At 50.7% G+C, this 16385-nt stretch overlaps 1 protein-coding gene across 4 annotated transcripts in view; it reads right to left on the minus strand.

The window, feature by feature from the left end:
• ZNF516 (zinc finger protein 516) overlaps positions 1 to 16385 on the minus strand; it is a 113824-nt gene that overhangs the window by 63964 nt on the left and 33475 nt on the right. For all 4 annotated transcript variants that reach the window (XM_030868198.2, XM_060310735.1, XM_030868197.2 and 1 more), the window contains exon 2: positions 1830 to 3761. In XM_030868198.2, the coding sequence (XP_030724058.2) occupies positions 1830 to 3588 (1759 nt within the window). In that variant the 5' untranslated portion in view covers positions 3589 to 3761. The remainder of the gene's footprint in view (positions 1 to 1829; positions 3762 to 16385) is intronic.

Raw genomic sequence — 16385 nt, forward strand, 5'->3', positions numbered from 1 at the left:
CACCGCATTTGCAGAGAACGGTATATTGCACTGCTCCTTTCCCACAGGTAAACGACTAAGAAACGAAATGCAAGATACGAGCCCCCGCTCGCCGCAACTAGAGAAAGCCCGTGAGCAGCAACGAAGACCCAACGCAGCCAAAAATAAATAAATTAATAAAAAAAGGGTGGTGCAGTGGTTAAGAATCCACCTGCCAATGCAGGGGACAGAGATTCAAGCCCTGATCCAGGAAGATCCACATGCCGCGGAGCAACTAAGCCCGTGCGCCACAGCTACTGAGCCTGCGCGCTAGAGCCCGCGAGCCACAACTAGAGAAAGCCCGTGAGCAGCAGCGAAGACCCAACGTAGCCAAAAATAAATTAAAATTATTTTTAAAAACGTGTTATTTTCATTTGCCTACATACACACATGTGCAGATTCAGCATAGATCGATTGCCCTTATAGGAGCAAAGAAACAACTTTTTTCTACACTTTTACTGACTCCACATATACTTAAGTGTATCAGATGCTCACACAAAACGTTGTATAGACCTGGAATAATTAAACTCTGTTCAGGACAACTGGCTAAATCTTTAATAAGGGAAAGATGACATATGTTTGTGGAGTTTTTTAAGACATGCACAGGGGCAGTCTTCCTCACTACAGAATATAAAAAGCCCAGGTGAAGCACTCGGATAGCTATTGCCTCTGACCTTTCAGTAAAAGCAACATCCATTAACCAATTTTCAGGGAAAAGAGAAAACCATTCCTGGCTAGACAGAGAAAGTTACAAGTCTGTAACTGAAACATCACCTTACACTTAAAAGAATTACCCAAAACAAAAAAATTATGAAGAAAATATCAAAATGTTTAAAATTTTCTTTTAAAAAATAGGAAAATGATGAAAATAAAGTTGGCCAAGCATCTTTAAATATTTACATAGCTGCAGTTTGGAACGTAATCTGGTTCCAATTAGCCATCTCTAAACCCATAGGGTTACTTGAATCTGAGAAGATTAATTATGACTGCACACAATCCGAAGTTCCTCTTTCACTCGGCTGTCTGGTGCAAGGAGAGGGGCAAGGAAAGCACGTGTGCCCAGCTGACGGCGAGGAAAGAAGGGCACATCTTGGAGGGGGTCCATCACCTGTTCTTTGTTCAGAAATGTCTGATGCCCCAGAGAGACCATCACCTACATAGCCAAAGGTGTGAATTTATGCAAACACTATGGGCAGTCATCAAACGGGAGCCTCAAGTGGAACTGACACTGGGCGCAGACTTCCTGAGTACAAGTCTACCAGAGCCTGGGACGCCTGGGAAAAGGCACCAAGCACAGGGTTACCTGGCTGTAGGGCCACCTACGTAGGAGGCTACCTGAGCACCAAGACTATGTGGGCCTGGGAAACCAGGGAGCCGGGTCACCTGGCGGCAGGGCTAATTGAGCCCAAATTCCCTGACCATGAGATCCTGAGCAAGGGTTAGCTGGACCTGGGTCACCCGGGGACAGGGCTACCTGAGCCTCAACTACCTGGGCATGGCTGATGGGCGAACCAGGACCACCTGGCCTGGGCCACCCGGCAGCGGTCTACTGGGCCTGGACTTCCCCGGCTCAGAGCCATCGGGCACAGAGCTCCCTGAGCCTGGACCACCTGAGCGTGAGCTACCCGGGCAAGGGCTTCCTGGACCTGGGCCACGTAGCTACGGGGCGACCCAAACACAGGGCTACCTGAGCCCAAGCCAGCTGGACGTGGGATACCTGGGCAAAGGCGACCCAGGCACAGGGCTACCGGGACCGGGACCACCCGAGCCCACCTTACCCGCGCCTGGACCACCCAGGCGCACGCGCTCACCTGGTGCAGGGTGGGCCGCCCCCTCCTCTCCGCTCTCGTAGGCGGCCTCGTCGGCCAGGCCGGAGCCCGGGGAGTCGGCGGCGGCGCAGGCCGAGCCGGGGCTGCTGGGCTGCGAGGCCGAGTCGCCCTCGCTGAGCGAGCCGCAGCGGGCGCGGGGCGCGCGGTCCCCGGGGCCGTCGCGGTCACGGTCGCGGCGCGCGCGGCGGTGCACCCGCGAGTGCAACACCATCTGGTGGTACGTGCGGAAGATCTTGCCGCACTCGAAGCACTCCGACGACTTGCCGTGGCCGGCGGCGGCGGCGGCGCGGCGGCTGGGGCGCGCGGCCGGCCGGGGGTCCGGGGGCCCGGGCGCGGGGTCCCCGGGCGCTCCCGCCCTCTTGCGCGGGGGCGCCTGCGCGCCGGGCTCGGGCTCGCGCTTGCGCTTCTCCTGGCTCACCAGGATGAACTCGCGCCGCTCCTTGTCGAAGGCCACGTCCCCAGCCAGCGCCTCGTCCCACGCCGCGTACTTGAGGTACTCGGCCGGCTCGGCCACCCTGCCCCGCGTGGCCAGCTGCCAGGCCTGGTAGCTGTTGACCGGGTCCAGCTCGGCCACGCGCCGCCCGGCCTGCCCGCGGGCGGGCGCGCCGGCCGCCGGACGCAGGTTCAGGCACTGAAGGAAGAGCTGCTGGGAGTCGGCGGGGCCGGGCGCCGGGCCCTCCCCGACCGGGGCCCGCGGCCGGCCGGCCTCCACCCGGCGGTGGATGGCGTTGTGCGCGTTCAAGCTGTCCAGGTTCGTAAACAGGTTCCCGCACTTGGTGCAGACTTCGTAGAGGCTCAGGCCGGCCACAATCCCCTCCTCCTGCACCACGTTGTTGATGGTGGCGATGGGGTCCAGCTCGCCGCGGGGCCTGTTCTTGCTTCCCGCCTTCGGGCCGTGCGCCTTCATGTGGTTTTTCAGGAACCACGGCTCCTTGAATCTCCGGCCGCAGATGTGGCAGCCATGGTCGAAGGAGCCCCTGTGCTTTTTCATGTGTGCCTTCAGGAACCAGGTCTGGCTGAAGGCCTGGCCGCACACCTCGCAGGGGAACTCGCCGGGGGGCAGCTCAGGCTTGCCGTTCTCTGCGAAGGCGTCGCCGCGGGGCCCCTGGGCCGTGATGTGGTCCTTCTCAATGTGGCTGAGCAGGGACTCCTCCCGCAGGGTCACGTAGCTGCACAGCCGGCACTTGAAGGGCTTGTGCGCCTGGTGCACGTGCTGCTCCAGGTCCTTCCTGCGCTCGAACTTGCTCTTGCAGAAGGAGCACTGCCCCGCCCCCGCCGCCTTGGCCTCCTCCGCCGCGCACGCCGCCCCCTCCGCCTCCTTCTTGCTGCTCCTCAGCAGGATCTTGCCGCTGTCCATCTGGGTGGCGCCGTTCAGGATCCTGTTGCAGGCCGAGGTGCTCTTCGTGGGGCTGGCGCAGCCGTCCAGGCCCTCGGACACGCGCGTCTCGCCCGCCTCGGGCTCGTGGCCCTGGATCAGAGTCCCCGTGCGGTGGCCGCGGATGTGGATCTTCAGGTTGCCCTTCTGGGAAGCCCGGTGGTCGCAGTAGGGACACTTGTAGGGCTTCTCGCCTGTATGCTTGCGCATGTGCTGGGACAAGGAGCTCTGGAAGGGGAAGCTCTTGCCGCAGATGCAGCAGCTGTGGCTCAGCGCCTTGTCGCCGTCCGCCTCGGGGCTCCTGCTGGCCCTGGGTGGGCTGGGGCCCCTTCTCAGCTCCGTCTCGGCCTCTCGGGGGCGGTCCATCTCGACGACGAGGGCTCGCCCGGCCGGGGGGCGGGGCACGGCGCTCGGTCACGTGGGCCTGCGTCTTATCTCTCCATGTTCAGGCGAGCCTCCCGCTTGCCGGCTGCAGAAGTCCGCCTGCCCCGCGGAGGGGCATGTCTTACCTGGAGAGCATGGCAGAGGGCAGCAAGCACCTGGAACAGAAAAGACACGGAGATCTTAGGAACCAGGTTTCCCCGCATAAATAGGGGCCCGGTAACATCCTCGGACCGCGATCTGCACGCTCCTCCTTCAGAAAACCAATCCCGTCCAAATTGAAGGAAGCACCCACGAAAGTTTAAACAGACGTACGAGCAGCTGCTTCCCTTTAAAAAATCAGTAATTAAACAATTAATGACTGATAATAATTGTGTGCTAAATCATTAAAATAAATCATTGTAAATGACTGCACACTAGAATAATTTTTTATCAAAGATATCCAGTGTTTAAGGAAAGACTGTGGTGAGGGACTTCGTGGGAGTGTGCGGAACATGGGCGACGGGACAGGAGCGCGTCTGAGAATGAAGGACAGAGACCCAGGCCAGGCGGAGGATGGCAAAACGCGGGGGCACGTGCAGGACACGTGAGCTGCGAGGAGGGCGTTCACAGCCGGAAAAGGCGCTTTACAAATGCATCTTTGTATCTTGGTGAAGCACAGATGATTTAGTGAAAGAGAGGCAACGAAGGACAGGAGCAGAACCCTGCGGTCCTTCCAGAGCTGGGCCTGAGCTGCTGCTCCAGCACCTGGCGGCCCACGGTGGCCGCCCCAACGGACACCACTCCCAGGGGTGTGTGACCACCGGGCCGTTGCCACCACAACATAAAGCCCAAACCCCTCGGCTGGCCTCACCGTGCCCTTCCCGACCTGGTCCTGTCCCTTCTCTCCTGCACTGGCCGCAGGGCCGAGTCCCACCCCAGTGCAGACACCCTCCCGACCCCGGCAGGTCCTCACATGGGAGGCGGGGTCTGAGCCCAGCAGGAGCAGGGGTCACACTGTGGGGTCACTGTCGCTCTTATGCTTATCCACCCTCTGGAGAATGAGGGGCCGGGGCTGCTCCTCCAGACACCTGGGCGCCTCCCTCACCTGTGCACAGGCGAAGGGGAAGTGGACGGGGTTGCCCAGCGCTGTGCCGGGCACGGGTAGGGCCACGATCTGGGCTGCAGGGAAGCCAGCCCAGATGCCTGTAAACGCCAAACAGGCCCAAGACAGTACACACTGACAAGCAGCTATCTCAGGACTTTCCATCTGACTCAGCGATACGGAGAATAAAGAAAACAGTCCAGAAGGGATGTGAGAGGTAGAGTGTCTTTCTGAACTGTATTTTGATGGGTATATTTATGTATAACTGAGTCACTTTGCTGTACAGCAGTGATTAACACAACACTGTAATTCAACTATACTTCAGTGAAAAATTTTTTTTAAAAACAAGCGGGGGTGGGGCATTGGGGAGAACAGCCGCGCACACAGGCCCCTGGGGCCCAGTCTGTTTATCCTTCTTATCTCTAAACAGAAGTAACTGAGTTAATGATTCTGAGGGTCTCCCTCCTGGGGGCTCCAGACTTGCACAGAGAGGCACCCAGATGGACAGATGTTCTTTTTTAAAAAAGCTATAACATGTAGAAAGGAAGCCACATTTTTTACAAAGTTTCAACCTCATGCACACTAAGAACTCATGTTTGAAAAGCAACAAAATGTGAAGAAGCTATGTGTTTCTGGTTGTCAAGCAGACAGTGTACAATGCACATCGTTTATTCAGAGAGGAGGCCAGGCAGCAACGCGTTGTTTGCTCTGGGTGGTCCGACCTGCCATGTTTTCCCCGGAGCAGACTCAGAGAAGAATGCTGACGGTGGAAGGCAGGGGGCGGGAGGGTGTCACCCAAACATCCCCAGGGGTTCCAATAGATGACACTCTATTCCTCCACTCACCACGAGGGACAGACGCCTTCTGAAAAAACAACACAACTCCTGTTCTCCAAATGCCTCCTCCCAGAGACCCACGCCAGAGGCAGAAATCTCATTTAGATGATGTATTCTCAAACTTCTTTCGAGAAAGCCTCATGCTAGCAAGTTTCCCAGGCACCTAAAGAAACCAACTCAGTCTGAGCAACAAACTCTGGAAAGCAGCAGGAAGCACAGCTGCTCAGATATTCCTTACTCTTTACACCGACGGGTACAGAGCCACTCCCACACCCCAGGAGAGAGAGAGAGAGAGAAGTGAGACGGGAAACTCCCAGTAAAATAAATAAACAAAATCTCCCCTAAACTTGGATAAACAAATGAGGTGAACAAGAAGGCTTCTTCATGACAATTTAAGCTAATTTGTTTTTTCAAGCTGTTTTGGTCTTAGACGACCTGCATATTATTCATGATGATTTTATAAGACAAATGATTTGCATGCATCCCGGGCCATCCCAGGGCTTATTTCAGTCCCCCAAATGTTGAAGTTGATATATAAAAATATAAATGAAACATACTATTTACATTTAACGTAGTGACCTCATCTGGGTACAAAAATCTGCCGAGTTTAAAGAACCGTCTAGAATACATTTACAGAGGAAAAAACAACTACAACACCAGAAATTGGTGTCTCTTAAGTAATGTGACAGACTTCACTGGACCACTAACTTGGTTCATAAAGGATGTTAAATGTCAGAACTTCTCCAGTTCACGGGAATTAAACATCCGAAACCCCGCCAGGAAGACAAGATTCCCGGAGCATGAATGCTCAGCTAGCTAAGGTTCATAAAAGGCAACCTACAAATTGCTCCTGGAAATAAAATGAAATTGTCAAGAGAGAAGAGTTGTTCAAATCACAAAACCGCAGGCACTCTGTGTGGGTTTCCCTTCCTTCTCTGCTACTCTCCCTGCCATGTGGTGTGCTGCTGGGAGCCGTAGAAAGTTAAGGGCTCTGGAAGCCAAGAAGCTGCGCTGGGGATCCGCACAGAGACCCCACCTGCGTGCCGTCCAGGTGTGGCGCAGAGCCCAGCCCGGGAGTCCCGTCCCCCTTTTGCCAGCGTGTGAATTTCAGAAGGTGTCCTTCACACCCAGGCGTGCCCTCACCTGTCAGGTGCCAAGAGTCAGGAAAGGACATGAGGGAGCCGTGTGACACCAAAACCCCTTGCAAGGCACCTCCTCCGAGTGCCACTCAGACCCCCAGTCACAGTGCAGAGCGAACAGTCCACGGACAATAAAACACCTGCCCAACGGGGCCTCGCTTCTACTACCAGGTAGCAGCCCGGCTGAACGAGGCCAGAGCAAAGTGCAAAGAGGATCAGATGTGAGCACAGCCCCCCTTCTTCCCGTGGGGGACCTCAGTCTCTTCTGCACATTTAAAAAGGCTTAGCGCTGCCATCTTTGCTACCAGAGAAATCCACATCCCATATCCTCATGACAGCCTTGATGTGTAAAATTTCTGATTCCCCAACACCCCCAAACCCCCAGCCAAAGCCTAGACACTTTCCCTCAAGAAACCCAAACACTAGAGAATATACTTTTCATTTCTTATTCGGGCTTCCTGCAAAACTTGCTTAAAAGTTCACAAAGGCAGCAGAGCCCTGCAATTTACAGGAAAATTCTCAAGCAACGGCCTTCAGGGTGCCCACGAATCAGCACAACCAGCTCTTCTCTTTTTTTCTCCGCTTCTCTGCCCACCCCCATCTTTCAACACTGAGCTCTGCTGTCAATCTCTGTGAGGATGACAGGAGATGTCTTTTTAAAGAACTTAAAAATATTTGGAGGGGGAAAATGGAACAATACCATAAGGGTAATGACCACTTAAACTCAAAACACCATTATCTTAAGGAAATCATAACATCAACACAACCGGCTCCACTTGAAAGAGGCCACTAAGTGGCCCCCTTCCTGAAGCCCACAGTCGACTGGCAAAGTTTCTTGCAAACCTTTAGAGAAACAGTCAAAAAGGAATTCCCCACAACTGGCTTTCCTTAGTCAGTGGCCAAATCAACAGATCTTCGTGATCATTCTTTTCAGCTGCAGACAAAAATTCTTTTCCCCAAAAGAACAAGGATGGTGTCCTCAGAACTTCCAATGTGAAAATGCAGCAGGGCAGCCGCCCCAGTTAGAAGACTTAGGGGAACCTTATTAGCCCCATAACCCACAGCACTGACTCTGCTATCCTTCAAAAAAAAAAAAAAAAGCCCACCAGCCTCTGTGAGCCAGGGGGGTCTCAGACGGTTTGTCAACATCGATTGGGGTCTCTGGTGGCGAGAGGTGGTCATCCAAACACTGCCCCGCGATAAAGTGTCACACTACCTGGTTTGAGCCAAATACATTCCGGTACCGAGCTGTCCCCATTTTATTCTCACAGGCAGACGCACGTCGAGTGAGACTTGGTGTTCCAACTTCTCCTGAAACACGTTAACCTAAAGATAACTAGCCTTACAAAACGTGTAAGTAAATGCTAGCGTTTTACTTAGACCAGAGCGACTAAAGAAAGTCTTCTGGCAACACAAATATTAGGAAGTAGAGGGGAGAGAAAATCCACACGTGTGTTTCAGCTGGCATACGACCCATGTGTATACACACATAGAGCACAGCCCCATTTGAATCATATCTTGCCCATAATGAACCACAGTTTTCTTGTTATTATATTACAAACTTTTTCCAAGGCTGTAATTGGGAACTTGCCAGACAAGCCTGTAATTTAATTGTTTAGGCATAAAAATGGCTTGCGGATTAGGGTTTTAAAATAGATTTCCAATGCATCTCTCCCTGTGTGTGTGTGTGTGTGTGTGTGTGTGTGTCTGTCACAGGGACGTGACAAACAGTTTGAAGCTACTTTTGTAAAATGCCTTCCATAATTTTGGAAATAAGTTTCTTTTTGAAAAATTTAGGTAATTTCATATTACATAAATATTTATATATATTGCCTATATCATTTTACGATAATAATTATAACAGGAAAAAGTAAAATGTTTATTACAGAAAATATAAATCCGCATTCATAACATAAAATGCATTATCATGGAGATGGGGGAGGGGTTTAAGAGGGCAAAATATAAACTTTTTGAAAATAAAATATGTAGCTAAACTTTAAGACATCAACACGTGAGGGCATAAATAAATAAAGCACCAGGTCTAAATGCATATATGGAAGGGCACTGCCATACCTAGAGAGATTCTTCCTTTTTGATTCTTTGTTTTCATGCCTGCACAGCACAAATGAAAAAAGTTGACTTTCTCAAGACTGCTGACACTCACTGGATTTGGGATACATTTAATCTGCGGGTAAAGGTTTCAACAAATAAATCACTTCTGTAAGTGAGGACCTGGGAACTGAGTCTTGGACCTAACAGAAGGCAGAAAAGTCACTTCCTGCAGCATCCCTGGTGACCTTGTGAAACAGCTCCAAGGACCCGGTTAACTCCACCTGCCGACAGTAACTCCTTTCAGAACAAGCCCTGCAGGGCTGGGATCCAGGACACACAGCAGAAGGAAAAGCCCTGTGATGAAGCTGTCAGATCTGTAAGAACCCACGTGGGACCACAGTCCATCATTGTCCCGCACGCCCTCCCGTGACAGCTCCCACGGTGGAAGCCCCAGGGCACGGTCGTGGGGCGAGTTAACGAGGGTTTCATCACAATCTCTGAGAGCTACTGGGCGCCAGGCCACTCATGAGGCCTAAGGGCTCGGATAACTAAGCAACAGTCTTGGCTTCGAGGGACCCAGGCGTCAGAAAGAAACACGTAACCACACAGAGGACAGCAGCAGAGCACGGAGGGAAGCGATGACCTGCCCTGGCCAAGGGTGGCCGGGTCTCCCCAGGGAAACCCAGGTGGGTGTGGGCCCAACTAGCCTTTAGAGCAACCCCCAGCCCTTTCACCCACACCCAGGGGTAACCCCATCATCCTGTGGGCTGGACCTCCAATTCACACTTGAATCCACATGCTCCCCTTCATCTCAAACCAAGATCATCTTCCCAAATGCAGAGCGGGGCGACCTCTTTGAGGCCTCAACCCTTCAGAGGCTTCGCACACCCTGAAGGTGAGGCCCGAACTCCCCCGAGGGGGCTTCTAAGGCCCTGAACCCCTGTACTGCTGGGGTCCCTGGGCCCCCAGCCAAGGGCTGTGCACCTGCCCCGCACCCCAGCTGGATGTGCGTTCACTCCCACCTTGGAACCCTCAGGTATGCGGGTCCCACCCGCCGTCCACCTTCTCAGGTGTGGCCTTTCTAAGAGACCCTTCCTGACCCCCTTCGCCCTGTGACCGGGTCAGGCACAGTCCCCATGCCCCAGCCTTGGCCCTGTCCCAGCTCATGCCTGGACATGCTTCTATTACCGCTTCTTTAACTGGTCACTCGTGTGTGAGGCATCCTACTCTGTGAAGGCAGACCCACCAAGTACCACTGAGTCCTGACACCAGCGCAGGGCCAAGCAGGAAGCGGCACCATGAGAGGTGGTCCAGACCGTGAGCTCCGAGGTCAGGCTACCCGAGATCCAAACTCGGTTCTGCAACTCCCTGGGATCAGCTGTGTGACTGCGAGCAAGTGTCTCAACCTCTCAGTTTCCCAGTCCATTTCTTCATTTTAAAAATGTAAATGATGGGACCTCCCTGGTGGCGCAGTGTTTGAGAGTCCGCCTGCCGATGCAGGGGTCGTGGGTCCGTGCCCCAGTCCGGGAGGATCCCACGTGCCGCGGAGCGGCTGGGCCCGTGAGCCATGGCCGCTGAGCCTGCGCGTCCGGAGCCTGTGCTCCGCAACAGGAGAGGCCACAGCAGTGAGAAGCCCGCGTACCACAAAAAATAATAATAAATTTAAAAAAATAAAATGTAAATGATGGTAATGAGAACTATATTACAGTATTTTTGTGAGATTTAAAGTAATGCATGCAAGGTGCAATGTTGAGCACACAGCAAATGGCCAATATATGGTAGGTATTATTATAAATTAATAATTGCTAAATAAATGAATGAGATGTCAGTGCAGTACCCAAAGATACCTAGTCACTCGCAGTGACACTGTTTGGTTTAATAAACTCAAAAGGAGGAAATAAGGGTTTAGGAAGCTATGTTAGAAATGGCTAAATAGTAACCCGTATGTATTCACCGGGCCCTAAAGGTTCACCACAGAAGTTGTCTAATACAATGACAAAGTATTCCACGAACAGCTATCACCATCCACAGCACACAAGTTCAAACCTGTCCCAGCTCAAGACTCCATACAAAGTCAGCTTTAATATAGACTGGGTATTAGACCATATTTGAGAATTACTATTACTTTCGTTAGGTCTGTAACACAGGAGACTTTCTTAGTTTTTGGAGATGTGTAATGAAATATTTTAGAGGTGGTTTACAAAAGAGAGGAGAAGGCAGATATATCATAATGCTAACAACTGCTAGGGCTAGATGGTGGGTGTATAGACGTTCATTAGTTACTCTTTCCATTTTTATGGGTTTGGAATGTTTTTCACAGAAGTTAAAAAATAACTCCCACTTGCAATTCCAGTAAGTAGCACGATGGGAAGCAGAGCTGCTCTGGGGCAGCCCGGTTGGCCCTCCCCCATCCCCATCCCTCCCCTCCCCCTCTCCAGGCCCCCAGGAAGCTCAGGTCTCTAAGGAATGCACTTTGGGAAAATTACCTTTTGTTAAATTCTAGTATTTGAAAGTCAAAGAAAGAAAAATCATCTGAATAATATGAAAAGGTCCACATGAAAACAGTATTTTAAGAGGTTGCTTGCTGGTGTTTCAGAGGCTTGCCCCGGGGACATTCAAGGGATCTCCCCAGAGCTCCATGGGGCCCAGCCTTGGTGCAGACAGTGCAAAGTCAGCCATCACAGCCAAAATGAAGCAGCCATGAAGACGTGGGTGCTCGGGGAGATCCCCCCATCGCGTCCCAGGGCAAAACTCCAGTAAGGCTGCCAGGCTTTATCTTCCTCAGTTTAAACAATCATTTTCTGACCAACTAAATGTGGCGTTGTCAGGGGGAAAAGGTAGCATCCTGTATTTTTACACAGTAGCCATCGCTCTGACTCTACAGGAAATCTTGGCATTTTCTGCTCTGTAGAGTAAACCAACACAAAGCAAAAGCCAAACCGTTTTGTACTGATTCCCCCAAAACCATCGAATTCAGTTCTGTCGAAGTCATATCCTGGAAAAGGAATCAGAAGGCTGATTTTTTTTTTTGAAATAACCACTAATATTTAGAGTAATCTGCATAACAAAACAACTGTGCAAGTTTCTTTAAAGGCACCCAGATCAGACTGCAGACCTCAAGGGGGCACGAGGGGCTGCAGGAAAGCTGGAAGGGGCGTTTCCCACACTGGGTCTGCTGCCCTTCTGTCGACAGAAGCAAAGCCTGATGCGCGTGCTGTTTGTCAAATATGTCTCTTCAATTCTAGCTCATTAATTAACCACGTCACGATACTAAAGAGATAGTTCGGCTTCCCTGACGCCCTGTGGTCTCTCTCCTTCTCTCTCCCTTGGTCACCGGGGGAGAGGGGGGCTTCCGGGAGTCAGAGAGATGGGGGCTGAGCCCACAGGGGGGGGGCCACTGTCCCGGGTGGGGGGGAAACAGGAGAATTCGGGAAATGTGGGGAATCGGTGCTGTGGGGAAGACGCCCTTACAAAGAAAACAGCTCAGGGCAGGCGGAAGGCGCAAGATATTTACAGGATATTCTGGCCCCAGAAGGCAGGTCATAAAATTTAAGAAGTGACCTCCTGAGGGCGGCCGTGAGGCAGTGAGGCTGCAGGGCCCGTGGGTGCTGCCGTCAGTTTCACATACTGCCCGTCTGTCCTCCAGCAGACAATGCAACGGGCCTTCCCAGTGACACTGTGGTCTTATGAGCCATGAATTAAAATGCACCATTAACATCCTGCACAAGCTTATCTACTGCGGAGACAAAAAGCCCATTCTGTGAACAAATGGGGAGAAATTCCACAACAATGAGGAGTTCCTCTCCCCACTCGCCAATCTGCCCCAGATTAACAGTCCCAGGCTTATAGTCCCCAGACGGGGTCCGAGCCGCCCCATGAAGTGGTGCATTCACTGCCTGGAGAGCCAGGGCGCTGATGGCAGCGCCAATCAATAATCCATTATAGCGCAGACCCCGTTTCCATCTCATAAGGAGAAACGAACGCGAGTGACCAGAATCGCAACGTTCACGGGGGAGTCCGCTCCGCCTCCCTCGCTTGGGCAGAAGGACACAAACCCGCTGTCCCAGAGTATGGGGGAAGCTCAAGTGGACCCGGCAGACCTGTTTCCCAGCAGCCGGAGAACAGTGTGCTTGGACTTTTCTGCCAGAAGCACTCATTTTAAAGGTAAACCTCAAAAAGGCTTCGTTCAGGACACAAGGTGATGTGAACAAAGCACGGACACAGTGGTGACAAACGTCCATCTTCCGAAACAAAGGTTTCCTTTCAATCATTTAGCCCCCCAGATAAATCAATGCGAGTGCCAACATGAGTCCCCAAATGTAACTAGCCGTCCATGATAAGGGTTTATTGCGCAAACTCCGCGATCATTTAAAAGCAAGACTCGCTTCCATTCTGTGCCTCAGACCACAGCTTTGGAATCATTGCTCCGTACATAGCAGACATGCAGAGAGGACCTAACCGTTATTCCACAAGTTGGTTATCTTTGATGAAGTTGTTTACCACAATGTGTCAAAAACCCAGTAAATTCCTGGTTGAGCAGAGAGAGAGGGCATCTTCAGCTCCAGAGAGAAGAACATTTCCTCACGGTATAAATAGTAACCCGTATGTATTCACTGGGCAGTATACCGAGATACTTGCTCAAGAAAATATAAATTAACGTTAATATATAAGCTGCCCACACGTCCCTACTAAAATACAAAAACTCGTAGTCAAATCCGACCTTACAGGGGAACAAGGAAAGCAGATGCATACACAACTAGAATTCCTGATCACATTCAGAAAAGGCCAAGAATAAACGGGGGGGCGTGCGATTCCATATCCTGGAAAACCCAAAAGGGTATGGAGACTTAATGAAGAGGCATCCACGTGAAAATAAAGGCAATGGATTTTGTTTAATCTCAAAAGAAGATTTTTTTTTTGACTTGCGTTTACTTGCGTTTTCTCCTGCTCTCCAAAATGAATACATTACTGACACTTGTTATTTACTAGTTCCTAAGTCTCATATTAAGTAGTGGTCTTATCAATCTATTTGTCCTTACAAAAGGAAACTTCACAAAGCCGGGAAAAAGAGTCACAGGAGCAGGGGCTTGCTCTGAAAAAAAGAAAAATCACAGGAACAGGGGCTTGCTCTGTAATTTTCTGCAGATAGGTGTCCTGCTGGAGCCCTGGGTCCACCACAAAGAGCTGAGATCTGGCAGTAAATCCAGCTTCCTGGAGGGGCCAGCACTGCCGGCGTAGTTAATGATCTTGTCAACATTTCCATTAAGAGCCGCATTTCCAGAAGCTCAGAACTGCATCTCCCCCAAACTGGGCGGCTCCATGAAATCTGTCGTCACCAAGGGGCTTTACAAAACTAGAAGAAAATCACTTGCTATTCAGTACGGGAACCACAAAAGCACAAGTTTTTACTTTCACTCTTTTTCCATCCTGCACGAAGATGATGAAAGCCAACGTTTCCACTCATTCAGAAACACTGAAAACTCGGGAACGCCAGAGAAAATGAAGACTCATCAATTTCTTTTTTAAAACAAACATGGAACACCAGAAGGCCTTAGATAAACGGCAGGGAGCAATCCCGTTTGAAAGTGGCTTATAGGTTTTTACTCAGCCTAACCTCAAACGTGTAGAAACTGCCACCAATTCGGGGTCCAATTTAAATTGTTTTTAATTTTTTTGGTTGTTTAGAAATTACCAGCAGTGAAAACAAAAGAGTCACGGGCAGAAACATTGCATTGCATTTCCTATGGAACACCTCCTTGAAATGTGTATTAGCTGATGGTAAATATATTTTAACTGAAATCTGTTTCTAGAAATAAGCTGTATTTTATTTCACGTAAATCTACAGCAAAGGGCAATATTCACCTCCCACATGCATCACCGACCTGTTCTTCCAGCCTCTTACCTAAAACCAACATTTCTCTCCCAGTATAAGAAAACAGATCGCAATTAACACCTATTCAATAGTATCTCTTTCTTCTGTGCTTTTTGTGAAAGCACCTAGAAGTCCCCACCACCAAGTGAAAGAAAGAATTGTGTCCAGGAATACAGAAGGAGGTAATTATGTGCAGTAAACCATAAACCGTTCTGTTAAACATTACCCTCCAAGGTAGTTCTGTTTAGCAGAGAACTCAGGCCCCAGAAATCCCTTCATGAAGAGGACACAGCAGATAAATACTTCAAGAATCAATTTTAATAAATGCTAAGCAGCAGCTTCCCAAACATTTCCGGTAAGAATACAGGGATTGACTGAATTGAATCCATTCTGGTAGGACAGCAGAAAGGTATATCATGCAAGAAGTTATTTAAGACTTTGTTTGCCATTGTACCAACACCAATCAATACTGTAAGAGGATCAAAATTATAAAAGGACAAATTCTTCCCCAAATGCTTTACTAGATAAAGCGCACACACCATAATCAGTTTAAATTTTCCAGATCCCTGACTAGCAATAACTACTGTAACATGACCTGGTTTATCACTAACCCAAGCAGCGCCTTTGAAAGCAGCTGGGTAGTTCAGCCTCTTAAGGAGAGTGATCTATCAGAGAATGTTTACCAAGAGCAATTCTTGACAAGAACGTGATAGCACATGGCTGTAGGATTTATTCTGCCTTGCTTGTCTAAAAATATATTTTCAAGCACAGTTAATGACACATCACTGCAAGTTCTAATTTCTGAAGATAAAAGACTATCTATACTTTCCTTGCAAAGATAAAAGAATAAACAAGCAAAATTCCACTTTCATTCCCCATAATAACATTATTGTGTGATTCAGCTACTAAAGCTAAGAAAATTCTGCACCTGAAGTGATCCTAAATGATCTTGCAAGAAAAGAGGACGGGCTCTTTCTAAGCCACAGCATCTTACCCAGAAACAGCTTTTGGAAACAGTAAATATAAAATAAAACCAGGCACATTTCTGAATTCCAAAGCTCCTAGCTCCTGGCCCCTCCGTCCCTGGAGAGAAAAGATATCGAACTTGAAATCGAATTTCTCCACCGGCAGCCCAGCCTGGATTATTTGGGAAGTGTCGCGCTTTATGAGCCCAGGGCGGGCCTGCGGTGAATGGAGAGGGAACAGTGGGCACATTTTCCAGGAACCCAGAGACCAGGACCCCGCTTCGGCGACCACAGCTGGATCATGTGTCTGGTTACGGCCCGGAACCAGGGCCGTACTAGAGGGTGCTGGGGACGCCCTCTCCGTCACACCGGTGCCCCCTCCCTCCCTTCACTCCCCCACCTCCACGGGCTGCTACACATCCAACCCCAGAAGCCCTTCTTGCCCCGTTCCACCAGGTGCTGTGAGCAGCCCTGCAGGCATCGCGGCAACAGACAAGGTGAGGGGCCGCGTGGGCACAGGTGGCGGGGTGAAGGCAGGTGACCCAAAAGCCAGGGCGGCGGCTCTCGTGTTCTCAGGGGCTGTGACATCCAGGTTAGGGCCAAACCCTGCCAACACCTGTTTGGTGAAAGAGACAGTTACCCATAAACTTCGTGTCGTTTACCCAGGACACAGGTCAACACAAGTCTGTCGCACAACAGGGCCACGTGACTACACACAGGTGTCCCGTGAGCACAGACCTGGGGGAGAAAACGACGGGACATGCATGGCCTGCCCACAGAATTCACATGAAACGAAACAAAATGCAATTGCTCTGAAGTACGCGTTTCCAGCTC

The sequence above is a fragment of the Globicephala melas genome, chromosome 13 (assembly GCF_963455315.2).
Source record: "Globicephala melas chromosome 13, mGloMel1.2, whole genome shotgun sequence".
NCBI classification, from domain to species: domain Eukaryota; kingdom Metazoa; phylum Chordata; class Mammalia; order Artiodactyla; family Delphinidae; genus Globicephala; species Globicephala melas.